The 24,006-nt window shown below is 42.5% G+C and overlaps 1 protein-coding gene across 4 annotated transcripts in view; it reads right to left on the bottom strand.

Annotated features, from left to right (window-relative positions):
- LOC106565828 (FYVE, RhoGEF and PH domain-containing protein 5) overlaps positions 1-24,006 on the bottom strand; it is a 68,336-nt gene that overhangs the window by 20,602 nt on the left and 23,728 nt on the right. For all 4 annotated transcript variants that reach the window (XM_014133398.2, XM_014133395.2, XM_014133397.2 and 1 more), the window contains exon 6: positions 14,325-14,476. In XM_014133398.2, the coding sequence (XP_013988873.2) occupies positions 14,325-14,476 (152 nt within the window). The remainder of the gene's footprint in view (positions 1-14,324; positions 14,477-24,006) is intronic.

The raw sequence follows: 24,006 nt of genomic DNA, 5'->3' as shown, positions 1-24,006 counted from the left end.
CTCCACATTGATCTGGTACTGGTACTCCCTGTATATAGCTCCATCATTGATCTGGTACTGGTACTCCCTGTATATAGCTCCACATTGATCTGGTACTGGTACTCACTGTATATAGCTCCACATTGATCTGGTACTGGTACTCCCTGTATATAGCTCCATCATTGATCTGGTACTGGTACTCCCTGTATATAGCTCCACATTGATCTGGTACTCCCTGTATATAGCTCCACATTGATCTGGTACTGGCACTCCCTGTATATAGCTCCACATTGATATGGTACTGGTACTCACTGTATATAGCTCCATCACTGATCTGGTACTGGTACTCCCTGTATATAGCTCCACATTGATCTGGTACTGGTACTCCCTGTATATAGCTCCACATTGATCTGGTACTCCCTGTATATAGCTCCACATTGATCTGGTACTGGCACTCCCTGTATATAGCTCCACATTGATCTGGTACTGGTACTCACTGTATATAGCTCCATCACTGATCTGGTACTGGTACTCCCTGTATATAGCTCCACATTGATCTGGTACTGGTACTCCCTGTATATAGCTCCACATTGATCTGGTACTGGTACTCCCTGTATATAGCTCTACATTGATCTGGTACTGTACTCCCTGTATATAGCTCCACATTGATATGGTACTGGTACTCCCTGTATTATAGCTCCACATTGATCTGGTACTGGCACTCCCTGTATATAGCTCCACATTGATCTGGTACTCCCTGTATATAGCTCCACATTGATCTGGTACTGGCACTCCCTGTATATAGCTCCACATTGATCTGGTACTGGTACTCACTGTATATAGCTCCATCACTGATCTGGTACTGGTACTCCCTGTATATAGCTCCACATTGATCTGGTACTGGTACTCCCTGTATATAGCTCCACATTGATCTGGTACTGGTACTCCCTGTATATAGCTCTACATTGATCTGGTACTGTACTCCCTGTATATAGCTCCACATTGATATGGTACTGGTACTCCCTGTATTATAGCTCCACATTGATCTGGTACTGGCACTCCCTGTATATAGCTCCACATTGATCTGGTACTGGTACTCCCTGTATATAGCTCCACATTGATCTGGTACTGCTACTCCCTGTATATAGCTCCATCATTGATCTGGTACTGGTACTCACTGTATATAACTCCACATTGATCTGGTACTGGTACTCCCTCTACGCAGACAACACCATTCGGTATACTTCTGGCCCTTCTTTGGACACTGTGTAACTACCCTCCAGACGAGCTTCAATGGCATACAACTCTCCTTCCGTGGCCTCCAACTGCTCTTAAATACAAGTAAAACTAAATGCATGCTCTTCAACCGATCCCTGCCTGCACCTGCCCGCCCCTCCAGCATCACTACTCTGGACGGTTCTGACTTAGAATATGTGGACAACTACAAATACCGAGGTGTCTGGTTAGACTGTAAACTCTCCTTCCAGACTCACATCAAACATCTCCAATCCAAAGTTAAATCTAGAATTGGCTTCCTTTTTCGCAACAAAGCATCTTTCGCTCATGCTGCCAAACATACACTCGTAAAATTGACCATCCTACCGATCCTCGACTTCGGCGATGTCATTTACAAAATAGCCTCCAATAACCTACTCAATAAATTGGATGCAGTCTATCACAGTCCCATCCGTTTTGTCACCAAAGCTCCATATACTACCCACCACTGCGACCTGTACGCTCTCGTTGGCTGGCCCTCGCTTCATACTCGTCGCCAAACCCACTGGCTCCAGGTCATCTACAAGACCCTGCTAGGTAAAGTTCCCCCTTATCTCAGCTCGCTGGTCACCATAGCAGCACCCACCTGTAGTACGCGCTCCAGCAGGTATATCTCTCTGGTCACCCCCAAAGCCAATTCCTCCTTCGGCCGCCTCTCCTTCTAGTTCTCTGCTGCCAATGACTGGAACGAACTACAAAAATCTCTAAAACTGGAAACACTTATCTCCCTCACTAGCTTTAAGCACCAGCTGTCAGAGCAGCTCACAGATCACTGCACCTGTACATAGCCCATCTATAATTTAGCCCAAACAACTACCTCTTCCCCTACTGTATTTATGTATTTATTTATTTTGCTCCTTTGCACCCCATTATTTCTATTTCTACTTTGCACTATCTTCCACTGCAAATCTACCATTCCAGTGTTTTACTTGCTATATTGTATTTACTTCGCCACCATGGCCTTTTTTGCCTTTACCTCCCTTATCTCACCTCATTTGCTCACTTTGTATATAGACTTATTTTCCTACTATATTATTGACTGTATGTTTGTTTTACTCCATGTGTAACTCTGTGTTGTTGTATGTGTCAAACTGCTTGCTTTATCTTGGCCAGTTCGCAATTGTAAATGAGAACTTGTTCTCAACTTGCCTACCTGGTTAAATAAAGTTGAAATAAACAAATAAATAAAAATATAGCTCCATCATTGATCTGATATTGGTACTCCCTGTATATAGCTCCACATTGATATGGTACTGGTACTCACTGTATATAGCTCCACATTGATATGGTATTGGTACTCCCTGTACATAGCTCCACATTGATCTGGTACTGGTACTCCCTGTATATAGCTCCACATTGATCTGGTACTGGTACTCCCTGTATATAGCTCCATCATTGATCTGGTACTGGTACTCCCTGTATATAGCTCCACATTGATCTGGTACTGGTACTCACTGTATATAGCTCCACATTGATCTGGTACTGGTACTCCCTGTATATAGCTCCATCATTGATCTGGTACTGGTACTCACTGTATATAGCTCCATCACTGATCTGGTACTGGTACTCCCCTGTATATAGCTCCACATTGATCTGGTACTGGTACTCCCTGTATATAGCTCCACATTGATCTGGTACTCCCTGTATATAGCTCCACATTGATCTGGTACTGGCACTCCCTGTATATAGCTCCACATTGATCTGGTACTGGTACTCACTGTATATAGCTCCATCACTGATCTGGTACTGGTACTCCCTGTATATAGCTCCACATTGATCTGGTACTGGTACTCCCTGTATATAGCTCCACATTGATCTGGTACTGGTATTCCCTGTATATAGCTCTACATTGATCTGGTACTGTACTCCCTGTATATAGCTCCACATTGATATGGTACTGGTACTCCCTGTATTATAGCTCCACATTGATCTGGTACTGGCACTCCCTGTATATAGCTCCACATTGATCTGGTACTCCCTGTATATAGCTCCACATTGATCTGGTACTGGCACTCCCTGTATATAGCTCCACATTGATCTGGTACTGGTACTCACTGTATATAGCTCCATCACTGATCTGGTACTGGTACTCCCTGTATATAGCTCCACATTGATCTGGTACTGGTACTCCCTGTATATAGCTCCACATTGATCTGGTACTGGTACTCCCTGTATATAGCTCTACATTGATCTGGTACTGTACTCCCTGTATATAGCTCCACATTGATATGGTACTGGTACTCCCTGTATTATAGCTCCACATTGATCTGGTACTGGCACTCCCTGTATATAGCTCCACATTGATCTGGTACTGGTACTCCCTGTATATAGCTCCACATTGATCTGGTACTGCTACTCCCTGTATATAGCTCCATCATTGATCTGGTACTGGTACTCACTGTATATAACTCCACATTGATCTGGTACTGGCACTCCCTGTATATAGCTCCACATTGATCTGGTACTGGTACTCACGTATATAGCTCCATCATTGATCTGGTACTGGTACTCCCTGTATATAGCTCCACATTGATCTGGTACTGGTACTCCCTGTATATAGCTCCACATTGATCTGGTACTGGTACTCCCTGTATATAGCTCCACATTGATCTGGTACTGTACTCCCTGTATATAGCTCCACATTGATATGGTACTGGTACTCCCTGTATTATAGCTCCACATTGATCTGGTACTGGCACTCCCTGTATATAGCTCCACATTGATCTGGTACTCCCTGTATATAGCTCCACATTGATCTGGTACTGGCACTCCCTGTATATAGCTCCACATTGATCTGGTACTGGTACTCACTGTATATAGCTCCATCACTGATCTGGTACTGGTACTCCCTGTATATAGCTCCACATTGATCTGGTACTGGTACTCCCTGTATATAGCTCCACATTGATCTGGTACTGGTACTCCCTGTATATAGCTCTACATTGATCTGGTACTGTACTCCCTGTATATAGCTCCACATTGATATGGTACTGGTACTCCCTGTATTATAGCTCCACATTGATCTGGTACTGGCACTCCCTGTATATAGCTCCACATTGATCTGGTACTGGTACTCCCTGTATATAGCTCCACATTGATCTGGTACTGCTACTCCCTGTATATAGCTCCATCATTGATCTGGTACTGGTACTCACTGTATATAACTCCACATTGATCTGGTACTGGCACTCCCTGTATATAGCTCCACATTGATCTGGTACTGGTACTCACTGTATATAGCTCCATCACTGATCTGGTACTGGTACTCCCTGTATATAGCTCCACATTGATCTGGTACTGGTACTCCCTGTATATAGCTCCACATTGATCTGGTACTGGTATTCCCTGTATATAGCTCTACATTGATCTGGTACTGTACTCCCTGTATATAGCTCCACATTGATATGGTACTGGTACTCCCTGTATTATAGCTCCACATTGATCTGGTACTGGCACTCCCTGTATATAGCTCCACATTGATCTGGTACTCCCTGTATATAGCTCCACATTGATCTGGTACTGGCACTCCCTGTATATAGCTCCACATTGATCTGGTACTGGTACTCCCTGTATATAGCTCCATCACTGATCTGGTACTGGTACTCCCTGTATATAGCTCCACATTGATCTGGTACTGGTACTCCCTGTATATAGCTCCACATTGATCTGGTACTGGTACTCCCTGTATATAGCTCTACATTGATCTGGTACTGTACTCCCTGTATATAGCTCCACATTGATATGGTACTGGTACTCCCTGTATTATAGCTCCACATTGATCTGGTACTGGCACTCCCTGTATATAGCTCCACATTGATCTGGTACTGGTACTCCCTGTATATAGCTCCACATTGATCTGGTACTGCTACTCCCTGTATATAGCTCCATCATTGATCTGGTACTGGTACTCACTGTATATAACTCCACATTGATCTGGTACTGGTACTCCCTCTACGCAGACAACACCATTCGGTATACTTCTGGCCCTTCTTTGGACACTGTGTAACTACCCTCCAGACGAGCTTCAATGGCATACAACTCTCCTTCCGTGGCCTCCAACTGCTCTTAAATACAAGTAAAACTAAATGCATGCTCTTCAACCGATCCCTGCCTGCACCTGCCCGCCCCTCCAGCATCACTACTCTGGACGGTTCTGACTTAGAATATGTGGACAACTACAAATACCGAGGTGTCTGGTTAGACTGTAAACTCTCCTTCCAGACTCACATCAAACATCTCCAATCCAAAGTTAAATCTAGAATTGGCTTCCTTTTTCGCAACAAAGCATCTTTCGCTCATGCTGCCAAACATACACTCGTAAAATTGACCATCCTACCGATCCTCGACTTCGGCGATGTCATTTACAAAATAGCCTCCAATAACCTACTCAATAAATTGGATGCAGTCTATCACAGTCCCATCCGTTTTGTCACCAAAGCTCCATATACTACCCACCACTGCGACCTGTACGCTCTCGTTGGCTGGCCCTCGCTTCATACTCGTCGCCAAACCCACTGGCTCCAGGTCATCTACAAGACCCTGCTAGGTAAAGTTCCCCCTTATCTCAGCTCGCTGGTCACCATAGCAGCACCCACCTGTAGTACGCGCTCCAGCAGGTATATCTCTCTGGTCACCCCCAAAGCCAATTCCTCCTTCGGCCGCCTCTCCTTCTAGTTCTCTGCTGCCAATGACTGGAACGAACTACAAAAATCTCTAAAACTGGAAACACTTATCTCCCTCACTAGCTTTAAGCACCAGCTGTCAGAGCAGCTCACAGATCACTGCACCTGTACATAGCCCATCTATAATTTAGCCCAAACAACTACCTCTTCCCCTACTGTATTTATGTATTTATTTATTTTGCTCCTTTGCACCCCATTATTTCTATTTCTACTTTGCACTATCTTCCACTGCAAATCTACCATTCCAGTGTTTTACTTGCTATATTGTATTTACTTCGCCACCATGGCCTTTTTTGCCTTTACCTCCCTTATCTCACCTCATTTGCTCACTTTGTATATAGACTTATTTTCCTACTATATTATTGACTGTATGTTTGTTTTACTCCATGTGTAACTCTGTGTTGTTGTAGGTGTCAAACTGCTTGCTTTATCTTGGCCAGTTCGCAATTGTAAATGAGAACTTGTTCTCAACTTGCCTACCTGGTTAAATAAAGTTGAAATAAACAAATAAATAAAAATATAGCTCCATCATTGATCTGATATTGGTACTCCCTGTATATAGCTCCACATTGATATGGTACTGGTACTCACTGTATATAGCTCCACATTGATATGGTACTGGTACTCACTGTATATAGCTCCACATTGATATGGTATTGGTACTCCCTGTACATAGCTCCACATTGATCTGGTACTGGTACTCCCTGTATATAGCTCCACATTGATCTGGTACTGGTACTCCCTGTATATAGCTCCATCATTGATCTGGTACTGGTACTCCCTGTATATAGCTCCACATTGATCTGGTACTGGTACTCACTGTATATAGCTCCACATTGATCTGGTACTGGTACTCCCTGTATATAGCTCCATCATTGATCTGGTACTGGTACTCACTGTATATAGCTCCATCACTGATCTGGTACTGGTACTCCCTGTATATAGCTCCACATTGATCTGGTACTGGTACTCCCTGTATATAGCTCCACATTGATCTGGTACTCCCTGTATATAGCTCCACATTGATCTGGTACTGGCACTCCCTGTATATAGCTCCACATTGATCTGGTACTGGTACTCACTGTATATAGCTCCATCACTGATCTGGTACTGGTACTCCCTGTATATAGCTCCACATTGATCTGGTACTGGTACAACCTGTATATAGCTCCACATTGATCTGGTACTGGTACTCACTGCATATAGCTCCACATTGATATGGTACTGGTACTCACTGTATATAGCTCCACATTGATATGGTATTGGTACTCCCTGTATATAGCTCCACATTGATCTGGTACTGGTACTCACTGCATATAGCTCCACATTGATATGGTACTGGTACTCCCTGTATATAGCTCCACATTGATCTGGTACTGGTACTCCCTGTATATATCTCCACATTGATATGGTACTTGTACTCCCTGTATATAACTCCATATTGATCTGATACTGGTACTCACTGTATATAGCTCCACATTGATATGGTATTGGTACTCCCTGTATATAGCTCCACATTGATATGTCTGGTACTCACTGTATATAGCTCCACATTGATATGGTACTGGTACTCCCTGTATATAGCTCCACATTGATATGGTACTGGTACTCACTGTATATAGCTCCACATTGATATGGTACTGGTACTCACTGTATATAGCTCCACATTGATATGGTATTGGTACTCCCTGTATATAGCTCCACATTGATCTGGTACTGGTACTCACTGCATATAGCTCCACATTGATATGGCACTGGTACTCCCTGTATATAGCTCCACATTGATCTGGTACTGGTACTCCCTGTATATAGCTCCACATTGATCTGGTACTGGGACTCCCTGTATATAGCTCCACATTGATCTGGTGCTCCCTGTATATAGCTCCACATTGATCTGGTACTGGTATTCCCTGTATATAGCTCCACATTGATCTGGTACTGCTACTCCCTGTATATAGCTCCACATTGATCTGGTACTGGTACTCCCTGTATATAGCTCCACATTGATCTGGTACTGGTACACCCTGTATATAGCTCCACATTGATCTGGTACTGCTACTCCCTGTATATAGTTCCACATTGATATGGTACTGGTACTCCCTGTATATAGCTCCACATTGATCTGGTACTGGTACTCCCTGTATATAGCTCCACATTGATCTGGTACTGGTACAACCTGTATATAGCTCCACATTGATCTGGTACTGGTACTCACTGTATATAGCTCCACATTGATCTGGTACTGGTACAACCTGTATATAGCTCCACATTGATCTCGTACTGCTACTCCCTGTATATAGCTCCACATTGATCTGGTACTGGTACTCCCTGTATATAGCTCCACATTGATCTGGTACTGGTACTCCCTGTATATAGCTCCACATTGATATGGTACTGGTACTCCCTTTATATAGCTCCACATTGATCTGGTACTGGTACAACCTGTATATAGCTCCACATTTTTATTTATTTATTTTTTATTTCACCTTTATTTAACCAGGTAGGCAAGTTGAGAACAAGTTCTCATTTACAATTGCGACCTGGCCAAGATAAAGCAAAGCAGTTCGACAACATACAAAAACACAGAGTTACACATGGAGTAAAACAACATACAATCAATGATGCAGTAGAAGAAAAAATATATATATAAAAAAAAAATAAGATTATATACAATGTGAGCAAATGATGTGAGATAAGGGAGGTAAAGGCAAAAAAATGCCATGGTGGCAAAGTAAATAAAGTATAGCAAGAAAAACACTGGAATGGTAGATTTGTAGTTTGAAGAAAGTTCAGAGATAAAATATAAATAATATGGTGCAAAGGAGCAAAATAAATAAAATAAATAAATACAGTAGGGGAAGAGGTAGTAGTTTGGGCTAAATTATAGATGGGCTATGTACAGGTGCAGTGATCTGTGAGCTGCTCTGACAGCTGGTGCTTAAAGCTAGTGAGGGAGATAAGTGTTTCCAGTTTCAGAGATTTTTGTAGTTCGTTCCAGTCATTGGCAGCAGAGAACTGGAAGGAGAGACGACCAATGGAGGAGTTGGCTTTAGGGGTGACCAGAGAGATATACCTGCTGGAGCGCGTGCTACAGGTGGGTGCTGCTACGGTGACCAGTGAGCGGAGATAAGGGGGGACTTTACCTAGCAGGGTCTTGTAGATGACCTGGAGCCAATGTGTTTGGCGACGATTATGAAGCGAAGGCCAGCCAACGAGAGCGTACAGGTCGCAGTGGTGGGTAGTATATGGGGCTTTGGTGACAAAACGGATGGCACTGTGATAGACTGCATCCAGCTTGTTGAGTAGGGTATTGGAAGCTATTTTGTAAATGACATCGCCGAAGTCGAGGATTGGTAGGATGGTCAGTTTTACGAGGGTATGTTTGGCAGCATGAGTGAAGGATGCTTTGTTGCGAAATAGGAAGCCAATTCGAGATTTCACTTTGGATTGGAGATGTGTGATGTGAGTCTGGAAGGAGAGTTTACAGTCTAACCAGACACTTAGGTATTTGTAGTTGTCCACAAATTCTAAGTTAGAACCGTCCAGAGAAGTGATGCTGGACAGGCGGGCAGGTGCAGGCAGCGATCGGTTGAAGAGCATGCATTTAGTTTTACTTGTGTTTAGGAGCAGTTGGAGACCACGGAAGGAGAGTTGAATGGCATTGAAGCTCGTCTGGAGGGTTGTTAACACAGTGTCCAAAGAAGGGCCAGAAGTGTACAGAATGGTGTCGTCTGCGTAGAGGTGGATCAGAGATTCACCAGCAGCAAGAGCGACATCATTTATGTATACAGAGAAAAGAGTTGGCCCAAGAATTGAACCCTGTGGTACCCCCATAGAGACTGCCAGAGGTCCAGACAGTAGGCCCTACGATTTGACACACTGAACTCTGTCAGAGAAGTATTTGGTGAACCAGGTGACGCAATCGTTTGAGAAACCAAGGCTACTGAGTCTGCCGATGAGGATGTGGTGATTAACAGAGTCAAAAGCTTTGGCCAGGTCAATGAATACGGAAGCACAGTATTGTTTCTTATCGATGGCGGTTACGATGTCATTTAGGACCTTGAGCGTGGCTGAGGTGCACCCATAACCAGCTCTGAAACCAGATTGCATAGCGGAGAGGGTGCGGTGGGATTCGAAATGGTCGGTAATCTGTTTGTTAACTTGGCTTTCGAAGACCTTAGAAAGGCAGGGTAGGATGGATATAGGTCTGTAGCAATTTGGGTCAAGAGTGTCACCTCCTTTGAAGAGGGGGATGACAGCAGCTGCTTTCCAATCTATGGGAATCTCAGACGACACGAAAGAGAGGTTGAACAGGCTAGTAATAGGGGTTGCAATAATTTCGGCAGATAATTTTTGAAAGAAAGGGTCCAGATTGTCAAGCCCAGCTGATTTGTAGGGGTCCAGATTTTGCAGCTCTTTCAGAACATCAGCTGAATGGATTTGGGAGAAGGAGAAATGGGGGAGGCTTGGGCGAGTAGCTGTGGGGGGTGCAGTGCTGTTGAATGCAGTAGGGGTAGTTAGGTGGAAAGCATGGCCAGCCGTAGAAAAATGCTTGTTGAAATGTTCAATTATAGTGGGCTTATCGGTGGTGACAGAGTTTCCTATCCTCAGTGCAGTGGGCAGTTGGGAGGAGGTGTTCTTATTCTCCATGGACTTTACAATGTCCCAGAACTTTTTAGAGTTGGAGTTGCACGAAGCGAATTTCTGTTTGAAAAAGCTAGCCTTGGCGTTTCTAACTGCCTGTGTGTATTGGTTTCTAACTTCCCTAAAAAGTTGCATATCGCGGGGGCAGTTCGATGCTAATGCAGAACGCCACAGGATATTTTTGTGTTGGTTAAGGGCAGTCAGGTCTGGGGAGAACCAAGGGCTATATCTGTTCCTGGTTCTAAATTTCTTGAAAGGGGCATGCTTATTTAAGATGGAGAGGAAGGCATTTAAAAAAATAACCAGGCATCCTCTACTGACGGGATGAGGTCAATATCCTTCCAGGATACCAGGGCCAGGTCGATTAGAAAGGCTTGCTCGTTGAAATGTTTCAGGGAGCGTTTGACAGTGATGAGTGGAGGTCGTTTGACCGCTGACCCATTACGGGTGCAGGCAATGAGGCAGTGATCGCTGAGATCTTGGTTGAAAACAGCAGAGGTGTATTTAGAGGGCACGTTGGTTAGGATGATATCTATGAGGGTGCCAGTGTTTGCGGCTTTGGGGTTGTACCTGGTGGGTTCATTAATAATTTGTGTGAGATTGAGGGCATCAAGCTTGGATTGTAGGATGGCTGGGGTGTTAAGCATGTCCCAGTTTAGGTCACCTAGTAGTACGAGCTCTGAAGATAGATGGGGGGCAATCAGTTCACATATGGTGTCCAGAGCACAACTAGGGGCCGAGGGGGGTCTATAGCAGGCGGCAACGGTGAGAGACTTGTTTTTGGAGAGGTGGATTTTTAAAAGTAGAAGTTCAAATTGTTTGGGTACAGACCTGGATAGCAGGACAGAACTCTGCAGGCTATCTCTGCAGTAGATTGCAACACCTTTGGTCGTTCTATCTTGTCTGAAAACGTTGTAGTTAGGGATGAAGATTTCAGAGTTTTTGGTGGACTTCCTAAGCCAAGATTCAGACACAGCTAGGACATCCGGGTTGGCAGAGTGTGCTAAAGCAGTGAATAAAACAAACTTAGGGAGGAGGCTTCTAATGTTAACATGCATGAAACCAAGGTTATTACGGTTACAGAAGTCATCAAAAGAGAGCCCCTGGGGAGTAGGAGTGGAGCCAGGCACTGCAGGGCCTGGATTCACCTCTACATCCCCAGAGGAGCAGAGAAGAATAAGTATGAGGGTACGGCTAAAAGCTATAAGAATTGGTCGTCTGTGACGTCCAGAATAGAGAGAAAAAGGAGCAGGTTTCTGGGGGGGATAAAATAGATTCAAGGTATAATGTACAGACAAAGGTATGGTGGGATGTGAGTACAGAGGAGGTAAACCTAGGCATTTAGTGATTATGAGAGAGATATTGTCTCTAGAAACATCATTGAAACCAGAAGATGTCATAGCATGTGTGGGTGGAGGAACTGAGAGGTTGGATAAGGTATAATGAGCAGGGCTAGAGGCTCTACAGTGAAATAAGCCAATAAACACTAACCAGAACAGCAATGGAGAAGGCATATTGACATTAAGGAGAGGCATGCTTAGCCGAGTGATCAAAGGGTCCAGTGAGATTCAGACAGCTAGCCGGGCCATAGGTAGCAAGCTGGTGGAAGATGGGAGGGAGGTCTGTTTTTAGCCACCTCGTGCGTTTCCGTCTGTGGGTTAGTGGGGTTCCGTGTGGAAGGGGGGACCAGTCCAAGTTGGCAAAATAGTTAGTTATAGTGGCCCAAGAAAAGTGTCCCATAGACCTATTCAGATCGCAGCCGAAAAGACAGCTAACGATTAGCGGGCCGCAGATGGGCAATCAGGTTACGTCGCGACGGAGGGGCCAGTTGGATAACTCCCTCGGGCAGATAACGTTGGTGGTCCAGTCGTGAAGACCCGATGGGGCTCCGCATCGGCAGTAAAACGGGTCAGGATAGGTGAGTTGTAGCCCAGGAGACACTTCAGCTGGCTAGCTCAGGAATAGCCCAGGAGTGGCTGACGGAACTCTTCAGCTGGCTAGCTGGCTAGCTCCGTAATAATGTGTGTTAATTCCGTGACCGACGTTGCCAATAGTCACTCAGGTAGCAGCTAGTTAACTGCAAGATCCAGGTGTAAATGATCATTGATCTGGTACTGGTACTCCCTGTATATAGCTCCACATTGATCTGGTACTGGTACTCCCTGTATATAGCTCCACATTGATCTGGTACTGGTACTCACTGTATATAGCTCCACATTGATCTGGTACTGGTACTCCCTGTATATAGCTCCACATTGATCTGGTACTGATACTCCCTGTATATAGCGCCACATTGATCTGGTACTGCTACTCCCTGTATATAGCTCCACATTGATCTGGTACTGGTACTCCCTGTATATAGCTCCACATTGATCTGGTACTGGTACTCCCTGTATATAGCTCCACATTGATCTGGTACTGGTACAACCTGTAAATAGCTCCACATTGATCTGGTACTGGTACTCACTGTATATAGCTCCACATTGATCTGGTACTGGTACAACCTGTATATAGCTCCACATTGATCTGGTACTGGTACTCCCTGTATATAGCTCCACATTGATCTGGTACTGGTACTCCCTGTATATAGCTCCACATTGATCTGGTACTGGTACTCCCTGTATATAGCTCCACATTGATATGGTACTGGTACTCCCTGTATATAGCTCCACATTGATCTGGTACTGGTACAACCTGTATATAGCTCCACATTGATCTGGTACTGGTACTCCCTGTATATAGCTCCACATTGATCTGGTACTGGTACTCCCTGTATATAGCTCCACATTGATCTGGTACTGGTACTCCCTGTATATAGCTCCACATTGATCTGGTACTGGTACAACCTGTATATAGCTCCACATTGATCTGGCACTGGTACTCCCTGTATATAGCTCCACATTGATCTGGTACTGGTACTCCCTGTATATAGCTCCACATTGATCTGGTACTGGTACAACCTGTATATAGCTCCACATTGATCTGGTACTGCTACTCCCTGTATATAGCTCCACATTGATCTGGTACTGGTACTCCCTGTATATAGCTCCACATTGATCTGGTACTGGTACTCCCTGTATATAGCTCCACATTGATCTGGTACTGGTACTCCCTGTATATAGCTCCACATTGATATGGTATTGGTACTCCCTGTATATAGCTCCACATTGATCTGGTACTGGTACTCCCTGTATATAGCTCCACATTGATCTGGTACTGGTACTCCCTGTACATAGCTCCACATTGATCTGGTACTGGTACTCCCTGTATATAGCTCCACATTGATCTGGTACTGGTACTCCCTGTATATAGCTCCACATTGATCTGGTACTGGTACTCCCTGTATATAGCTCCACATTGATATGGTACTGGTACTCCCTGTATATAGCTCCACATTGATCTGGTACTGGTACTCCCTGTATATAGCTCCATTCTTGTGTATTTTATTCCTCGTGTTAGAATTGTTATTTTTATTTAACTGTGCATTGTTGGTAAGGGCTCGTAAGTAAGCATTTCACGGTAAAGTCTAGACCCGTTATATTCACCGCATGTGACAAACGCAATTTGATTTGACAAACATATACAGTAGGGTAATATACCATTTACAATCATTCTACTTGATGTGCTTGAAATGCAAAACTGTCCAGGCTTTATTCTATGGAGTTTACAAGTCTGTGGGTATTTATCTATGAGTGCATATAGACTGTCATATGCCCACTGTGTTTTATCTACTGTATGTCTCACCACTGTCTGATGCGTGCATCCAGCTCGGTGAGGATGTTGCTGTGGAGTATGTAGACCTCAGGGAGCGTGCCCAGTATCTCCCACAGCCTCTGTTCCTCCACCACAGGTTCCCCATCCTCCCCCACCGCCTCCAACACTGCTGCCCTGAAGTCCTGCAGGAGAGGGAGGGAGGGAGGGAGGGAGGGAGGGAGGGAGGGAGGGAGGGAGGGAGGGAGAAAGGACAGAGGGAGAAAGGGAGGGGGAGAATGAGGGGGAAAGGGGGAAGGAGGGAGAGAGGTAGCGGGTTGATGGGTCAGATTCTCCTAGAGCTTAACATTCTTCCTGTCCCCTAATCCAGTATAAACTTAGTCTGTGTTCCTCTGTGGTCTCTGCCTGTCCAACCACTCAGGAAAAGGTGTGTTGGACCTGAGTTACATACCAGTTGTTGGGTTACATAATGACTTTGGTTGCTGATACATTGCTGACCACAACCCTACCATTTTTCAACATACTGACATTACTTATATGTTCATAACCACAGTAAGCCTTTAAAACGTGGCTGTGTCAGTGTGACCACAGAGGCTGAAACGCCAGTGCAGTTATGGCACTTTTCTAGGAGGAAATGCTCATGAGAAGGGTCATTTATTTACTCCAACAATTGGGGAAAACATGAAAGCTCACTAATCGATTGAAGGTGTCAAAATGCTTAACTAATATCAATTCTCCCTCCTGGTATGGTTGTCTGGTAGCGAACACCATCTATAATATAAAGCCATAATGTGTCTACAAGGACAAGCGTCTGGACCTCATCAATTTCAGTTTTAGAACACTGCAGACATAAAACAAGTATGACACTTTACTTTAGCACCTCCCGTTCATCATCTACTATCGATCCCATCTGAGTTAGCATTCATCACTGCTGCTGTGATGCAGACCTGCTACTTTATGTCCTGGCCGCCCGCTCCCCAGGGACGGACACTGTCGTCCTGCACACAGCTCATTAAGTCTCTACACAGGTCAGCAGCTTTACCCTCTACTTCTCTAATCTCCTTTCGGCCCCAGTGTATTGAATAAAGCCATACCAGGTCAAATGACAGCATTAGACAGTTGGTTAAACAGCCAGTCAAGCTTAGTCAAACCTGAGAGACACATTTTATAAAGACATCAAAAGTCAGGCCTGAGTAGCATACTGTATATTCAACCTGTCATTGGGAAAGCCCTGGAGAAGAACCCTCAGAAGAAGATCTTCACTTTCCATTTGGGGACAGTGTCTGGAAATTCTTTGTATTTGTGTTATTCTTTATCAAACAATGGAACAATTGCCAGTATGTTTTCTTACAACTCTCACTGACAGTGTTATTTTTCCCACACGGTGTGTGTGTGTGTGTGTGTGTGTGTGTGTGTGTGTGGGGGGGGGGGCTGTTCCAATCATGGATTCCTGAGTTAGGTCTGTTGGAGAGGGAACCCACTTTGGAATATCCCTTACCAATCTAAAAATGTATCTCTACTGCGGTTCCAGCTTTAATAATTATTATAGACCAGTGTTGCTTTTATGCATTATGCAACAGAATGATGAAACATGGTTGAATGTCATGCCTTATAGGTGGGTATGAGCAGTGCTGCCTGTAGCATTTTGGAGGCCCTAAGCGAGATTTCAAAGGTAATATCCTGCAATTGTACACATTTTGCCATGAGGCGGAGAGAAAACATTGAAATTTTAAAGCACATTTCCTGCAATTTACACATTTGGCCATGATTTATGCCATGCTCATATGATATCCAGACCGGGCACCAGGATAAAGTGACTAAGGCGGCAGTTGAAATTGGTGAGGGAGAAATATTTTTGGGAGTTCTTGCATTGGAATTATATTGAATTCTGCTTATATCATGCTATACCACTATAAACATACAGTTCAAATGCTGAGACTGTCACGTCCTGACCAATATAAGATGTTATTTTCTATGGTAGAGGGGTCAGGGCTAGACAGGGGGTGTTTTTGTGTTTGTTCTATGTTTTCTATTTCTATGTTGTAGTTCTAGTTTGTCTATTTCTAGGTTGGGGTTTATTGGGTTGACCTTCGATTGGAGGCAGCTGGTCCTCGCCTCTAATTGGAGGTCATATTTAGTAGGGGTGTTTCTCATTGTTGTTTGTGGGTTATTGTCTTTTGAGTAGTGTGTTGTCCTCTCTGCGTCACAGTTTGTTGCATTTGTAATTCAAGTTTATTTATGTTTGGCATTTAGTTTCACGGTCAATAAGTATGTGGAACTACGAAAACGCTGCATCTTGGTCCGCTCCTTAAAACAACCGTGACAGAGACTCTAAGATCATAGAGTTATTTTGAAATAACAGGTAGACTACAGATTTCACACCAATCTCCAATGCGTGGTATCAGCTTAAATGGACAGCGCCCTACACAGTAACGCAAGGCTGTTTTGGTAATGAATATAGGCTACAAGATAAATAGGGTAATTCACCTATTACAAACAGCCTATGTGAATACAGCTGTACAGACAGCAGTCTTACCAAAATAATGTAAACTAAATGCTGAACGTAGCAGCCTAGATATACATACATACTGAATAGCAGTTTGGCTTAGAATACCGACACAACTGTGAATGCGAATGAATGGAACAGAACAAAACAGCGGTACCAAGTAGTAAGCCTAGTAAACAAAATATCAGATCGATAAAGACATGACACAATGTATATTCAGGCTAGTTAGGTTACATTAACAGTAAACAAATGGAGTAAATAAAAGGAGAATGGAGATCCAAATAACCAAAACAGTTTACAGTGATGTAGTCATGTTCAGGTGTCTTGACAAATAAATAGCCCCGCTTCAGACATGAAAAATCATGCCGCTCATGAGTTCAGAAACACGTTGTGATGCACAATACACTTCTGTGAATCAAACTCGAACACATTTCCAATACATACAGTTCCATTTGCAACCACGAAGTCCAATAGGCTACGAAGAAAAAAAGATTCTAATGTATCCATTTCTATGATGAAACACACTGTACCGATATGCAGCTATACCCAGGGGCGTGATTTGGGTTCTTTCATTGGAATGATATTGAATTCTGTTTATATCACACTATACCACAATACACACCAACTTTTAAATGCTTTTGACCAAGAAGTGATAGGTTGGCGCGAAATTTCCACTGCGCTCTATCAGCACCATGGACAGCGCCCTACAAACTAAAGCAAGATTTTGATTAAAAAAACAATATGCTAGATTGTTTCTTACCTCTTCAGAAGAGCCACCTACACGGTAACTAATTACAGTGCCTTCAGTAAGTATTCACACCCCATGACTTTTTCCACATTTTGTTGTGCTACGGCCTGAATTTAAAATTGATTTAATTGAGCTTTTGTGTCACTGGTCTACACACAAAGTGAATAAAAATGAAAAGCTGAAATATCTTCAGTCAATAAGTATTCAACGCCTTTGTTATGGCAAGACTAAATAAGTTCAGGAGTAAAAATGTGCTTAACAAGTCATATAATAAGTTGCATGGACTCATTCTGTGTGCAATAATAGGGTTTAACATGATTTTTGAATGACTACCTCATCTCTGTACCCCACACATACAATTATCAGTAAGGTGCCTCAATTGAGCAGTAAATTTCAAACACAGATTCAACCACGAAGACCAGGGATGTTTTCCAATGCCTCACAAAGAAGGACATCTATGCAGACATTGAATATCCCTTTGAGCATAGTAAAGTTATGAATTACAATTTGTATGGTGTATCAATACACCCAGTCACTACAAAGATACAGCTGTCCTTTCTAACTCAGTTACCGGAGAGGAAGGAAACCGCTCACGGATTTTACCATGAGGCCAATTGTCACGTCCTGACCATAGTAAGTTGTTATTATCTATGGTAGAGTAGGTCAGGGCGTGACAGGGGGTGTTTGTCTGTTTTTGTATTTCTATGTTCAGTTTCTAGTTTTGTATTTCTATGTTGGTGTTGTTTGGGTTGATCTCCAATTGGAGGCAGCTGATTCTCGTTACCTCTAATTGGAGGTTATATTTAAGTTTGATGTTTGTCCCACCTGTTTTTGTGGGTGATTATTATTTTGAGTAGTGTGTTTTCTCTCTGCGTCACAGTTTGTTGTTTTTTGTTAGTTCAAGTAGTTAATGTATTGCATTACGTTTCACGAATAAATAAAAGATGTGGAACTACAAACACGCTGCATTTTGGTCCGATCCTTCAGATAGCCGTGACACCAATGGTGACTTGAAAACAGTTACAGAGTTTAATGGCTGTGATAGGAGAAAACTGAGGATGGATCAACAACATTGTAGTTACTCCACAATATTAACATAAATGACACGAAACGAAGGATGCCTCTACTGAATAAAAAATATTCCAAAACATGCAACCTGTTTGCAATAAGGAACTAAAGTGAACTAAGAAATTAACTTTATGTGGCCTACAGTTTTGACTTAAATTGGATTGAAAATCTATGGTAAGACTTGAAAATGGCTGTCTAGCAATGATCAACAACCAACTTGACAGAGCTTGAAGAATTTTCAAAACAATAATGTGCAAATATTGTACAATCCAGGTGTGCAAAGCTCTTAGAGACTTACCCAGAAAGACTGATTGCTGTTATCGCTGTCAAAGGTAATTCTAACATCTATTGACTCAGGGGTGTGATACTTACGTAAATTAGATATTTCTGTATTTCATTTTCAATAAATGTGCAAACATTTCTCACAAGTTTTCACTTTGTCATTGTGGGGTATTGTGTGGGTGGAAAAAATGGGTGAAAAAAATTATACTGAATACATTTTGAATTCAGGCTGTAACACAAGTCAAGGGGCATGAATACTTTCTGAAGGCACTGTACAAAAACACTATTCCTTATGTTTCGATGTGTAGCATATGCAAAACTTTATAGCCTATTGTTTCATTGGTTTTTACTTTCCTAAAACAATAATTGTTCCCCTCACGATTCAGCTGTCGGAGATTTGAGCACTAAATGCATCAGGGCATTGCTTACAAGGCCTATTGGATTAGGCGTCCACTGTATTAACATTTAAAAAAGGAGGAGGAGGCTAATTCGTTAATTTTCAATTAGAATATTTTTTATAAAGATAAGCATTATATTTTTAGATTATAGGAGTAACTGATAGGCCAAAAACATTCTTCCACACCTCAAGTTAAACTGTCGGAATCAGTTGGAGCACCTGTGCGCCCTGCCTTCATACCATAGGCTTGCAGTATAATCGGCTAATAGCCACACCACAACAAACCTTCATAAAAGTTTCCCAACTTTATTAGGGTAATATCAAAAGTAAGTCAAACCATTGTTTATAGGGAAAATACAAGCAGGATATTATATTGCAGCAAACACAACGTTACAGTTTGAACTTAATTTGGCCAAAGAAAATGGCCCAACAGAATGAAACAAAACACTTGCGAAATGGTTTGAACCTTCACAAAAGTTTTGAACATGCTATATTGCATCAATTACCAAGAAAAGCTAGCACCTAACGTACCCAACAAATGACAGCAATATGCTAAAGATATTTATTTTACAACAGGCCTACTAATAACCTATCTTAAACTAAATACAGAGCACACAATTTAGGTCAGAAATAGGAGAGAACAAACTTAATTTAGCCTACAAAAATTATTTAAAGAATAAATAGGCCTACAATAATAACAATGATATACAATAATAATAATAATGATATAACCAATGATTATAAATACAAAAAAATAAAAAATTACAAGTTAAAAAATTGCATCCTACTGAATAGCGAGTTGCACAATAGCCTGCTTTGGCCGCGCCAACATTCTTCTTATCTTTGTCCACTCCAATATTACAATTTTTCCATACGGAGGACATTCCTCTTGTAGCAGAGCTCCAGACTAACTCCCCTGGTGGCACTGGTGCCTTTACATGATTTGGTAGCACCATTGAGTACGCCTATCAGATTATAAAGCCATTCACAGTACTTAAAAAAAGGTGTAATAGACTACTGAGATGGTTTTGAAGAAATAAGTTATTTCATCATCTTGTGATGTTGTGATTCAAATATGTTAATGATTGTCATGCATTTTGGGTAGACAATTAAACTATTTTTGTTATATTTTACTGTTAAAACAGGGCTCCAGAATGTTCTGGGGGTTTTTTTCAATAGAGATGAATTTGCCTACATATTTATGTGCTGCTATATAATAGGCACATTTATTTTGGGCTAATTCCCCACCTGAGCAAGTGGACACTCAAAACACATTAGCTAGATCACTAACTCTTAAGATAATACCCACTCATAGTGGCCATGTATTAATCTAACAGTGCATTTAATGTCCCAAAAAACATTGCAGTTGTAGCCTACCGTCCAATGAGGCCTATGCACTCGCAATGGCCAATGCGCATTTTGTGCGCTCGGTCTATCAGTGCCATATCAAATATTTTTGTAAAATAGTTGCTATTGAGCTCATAATTGAGAGTTGAGAAATAAAAAGCATACCTACAGACAGCTGAGAACACCCTATCTGCATCTGTGACAACAGGATAGCTGTGTTTTCCAAGCAATTAGATTTCATTATGTTATACAGTCAGAACACTTTTCTTTCCCCGTAGCATCATAGTTTTAACCTCGTAAAAAATCTGAAGTTTTTAGTGAATGAATGTGCAGCCTGCACTGATGCAACCAATACATTTTTTAAAACTCCCACAGCCAGGTGTCAAAGGGTCACAAAATGTGACTAAATGGTCACAGTCTGGAAACCTGCCTTGTAGGGTTTTCACTATAGAGTACCACAATATGGGTCATAATACCCATAAAACATAGCGGTCAAACAAGGAAATGGTTCCAATCGTTTTTCCAACATTCATTTTTCCCATAGGCGTTTTTAAAAACACTTCAAATAAGGGCTGTGTTTCGTGTAGGCTTACCCTGGCGTGACGTTTTGATAACCGTGTAAATCTCTCTAGGACAAGGTGACTTTTATCAATATATTCGCCTGTATTTATAACCCCCAAAAATGAAAAGATAATTTGCTGCTAATTTGGCTATCATAAGAACTACAAATGCCATGATAATATGGAAGTGACTGCCAAATTGAGGCAAAGGTAAGGATCTCTGTTTGGAGAAAATAATAAAGAAGGAAAATATATTTAATTAGTTTACTCCAATTAGGGGAGGGGTGGCAGGGTCAAGGGAAAATAAAAAGAAGGAAAACACATTTAAAATATATATATTAAACATAACAGGTATTGTGTACATTTAAAACTTGCACAGGCCAAGGCTCCTCTCTCACTTTCTCTCTCTCCTCAACAGCCGGGCATCCCCCGACAATTTGGCCGGCAACAATTTTATTTATCGGCATTTCATTTATTTTATCGGCCAAAAGCCGGCAATTAGCATCTAACGGAAACCCTGCACCCCAGTGGCATTCCATAGCCCCCCTACCCACATCACAGAGAATTCTGTCCATTGTGCTGATACAGCCCAGATACAGATTTTATGCCAACCTGTCACTCAGACATTTTTCAAATAAAAAAATAAATAATTTGCGCCGAATACAACAGGTGTAGTAGACCTTACAGTGATATGCTTACTCACAAGCCCCGAACCAACAATGCAGTTAAAAAAAATATGGATAAGAAATAAAAGTAACAAGTAATTAAAGAGCTGCAGTAAAATACCAATTAAACAAGCTGAGTAATACATTTTCTATTTTTATATTGGAACATAAAATTAAAACGGAGTGGGCACACATTTCAACCGTGGGGACTAAGCCCCCTTTTGCCCCCTTGTAGAGCCGGGTACAATGATATCTATGTGAGAGTGACTAACAAAATCAATGGCAGCCCTGTGGAGGTCAGGGCCCCCGGGCAAATGCCATGTGTGCTTAGTGGGTAATTTGGTGATAATTAGGCCTACAAGGTTTAGCAGCTGGCTAGACTACCTTATTTAGCAATCAAAAAATGTTAATCTGAAATGAGATAATTGAGCGACTGTCAGTGACTGACATAAAAAGAGGAGACCTGCCAATACACTACCAAATTTCAAAATTACACTTTGTGTATTCTGGTTTTCTAACTCAACAGTAAGTTGAGTTTATTTGGTCAGGGGCCCCCTAGCTGCCACAGGACCCCACACGCAGTGCGTAGTCTGCCTATAGGAAGAGGCGGCTCTGGGTATGAGGGACAAGTAGCTGAAATAATAACATTATTGTGAAGGTAAAAACCCAAGGTTAAACTACCTGCGTTCAGTATTCAAAAACATGGGAAGTGTGCAGGATTAAGAATAAATGAAAAAACATAAAGAAAATAAGAATGCTCATGATCTGGGTTGGCGCCCCCCCCCTTGGGTTGTGCCATGGCGGAGATCGTTGTGGGCTATACTCGGCCTTGTCTTAGGACGGTAAGTTGGTGGTTGGAGACATCCCTCTAGTGGTGTGGGGGCTGTGCTTTGGCAAAGTGGGTGGGGTTATATCCTGCCTGTTTGGCCCTGTCCGGGGTATCATCGGATGGGGCCACAGTGTCTTCTGATCCCTCCTGTCTCAGCCTCCAGTATTTATGCTGCAGTAGTTTATGTGTCGGGGGCTAGGGTCAGTCTGTTACATCTGGAGTATTTCTCTTGTCTTATCCGGTGTCCTGTGTGAATTTAAATATGCTCTCTCTAATTCTCTCTTTCTCTCTTTCTGTCTTTCTCTCGGAGGACCTGAGCCCTAGGACCATGCCTCAGGACTACCTGGTATGATGACTCCTTGCTGTCTCCAGTCCACCTGGCCGTGCTGCTGCTCCAGTTTCAACTGTTCTGCCTGCGGCTATGGAACCCTGACCTGTTCACCGGACGTGCTTGTTGCACCCTCGACAACTACTATGATTATTATTATTTGACCATGCTGGTCATTTATGAACATTTTAACATTTTGACCATGTTCTGTTATAATATCCACCCTGCACAGCCAGAAGAGGACTGGCCACCCCTCATAGCCTGGTTCCTCTCTAGGTTTCTTCCTAGGTTTTTGGCCTTTCTAGGGAGTTTTTCCTAGGGAGTTTTTCCTAGCCACCGTGCTTCTTTCACATGCTTTGCTTGCTGTTTGGGGTTTTAGGCTGGGTTTCTGTACAGCACTTTGAGAATATCAGCTGATGTACGAAGGGCTATATAAAAATAAATTTGATTTGATTTGATTTGATCTTCACATGAAAGACTCATAACAAAGAAACAAAAAAATCCCATAAATATCGTTATGTCTACACTATAGTATCTAAATAACAAACCAAGTATAATAATGATATAGAGTACGATCATTAGAGTGGAGAGTACTGTATATGTATCACTCAGCTTGTTTAATTGGATCAAATTGCATAGACTACAGCTTTCAAATGAACAAATCATAAATCATGGGTCTATACCTAACTAACTAATTCAGGTTGTGCCTTTGCTCAAGGGTATCCAGTATGAATGATGAGGTTCCCTGGATTCAACCTGTCAGGTTCCAAATATCCAAGTAACAACACACCAGCTCTACATACAACATTCTTCTGAGAACAAAATGGGATCAAATTAATTATTCAGAGGACCACATTCAATCTATCCTAAATGTGAAGGTTGAGCTTCAGTGCCTTACTGGGATATGTCCATCTTTCAGCCAACCCTGATGGGATCTGGACTGGACACTTACTCTGACAGGCAGAACAGAATATTGGAGAGGAAT

This window comes from Salmo salar, chromosome ssa12 (assembly GCF_905237065.1).
Source record: "Salmo salar chromosome ssa12, Ssal_v3.1, whole genome shotgun sequence".
Classification (NCBI taxonomy): Eukaryota; Metazoa; Chordata; class Actinopteri; order Salmoniformes; family Salmonidae; genus Salmo; species Salmo salar.
This window is presented reverse-complemented; position numbering and strand designations above follow the sequence as displayed.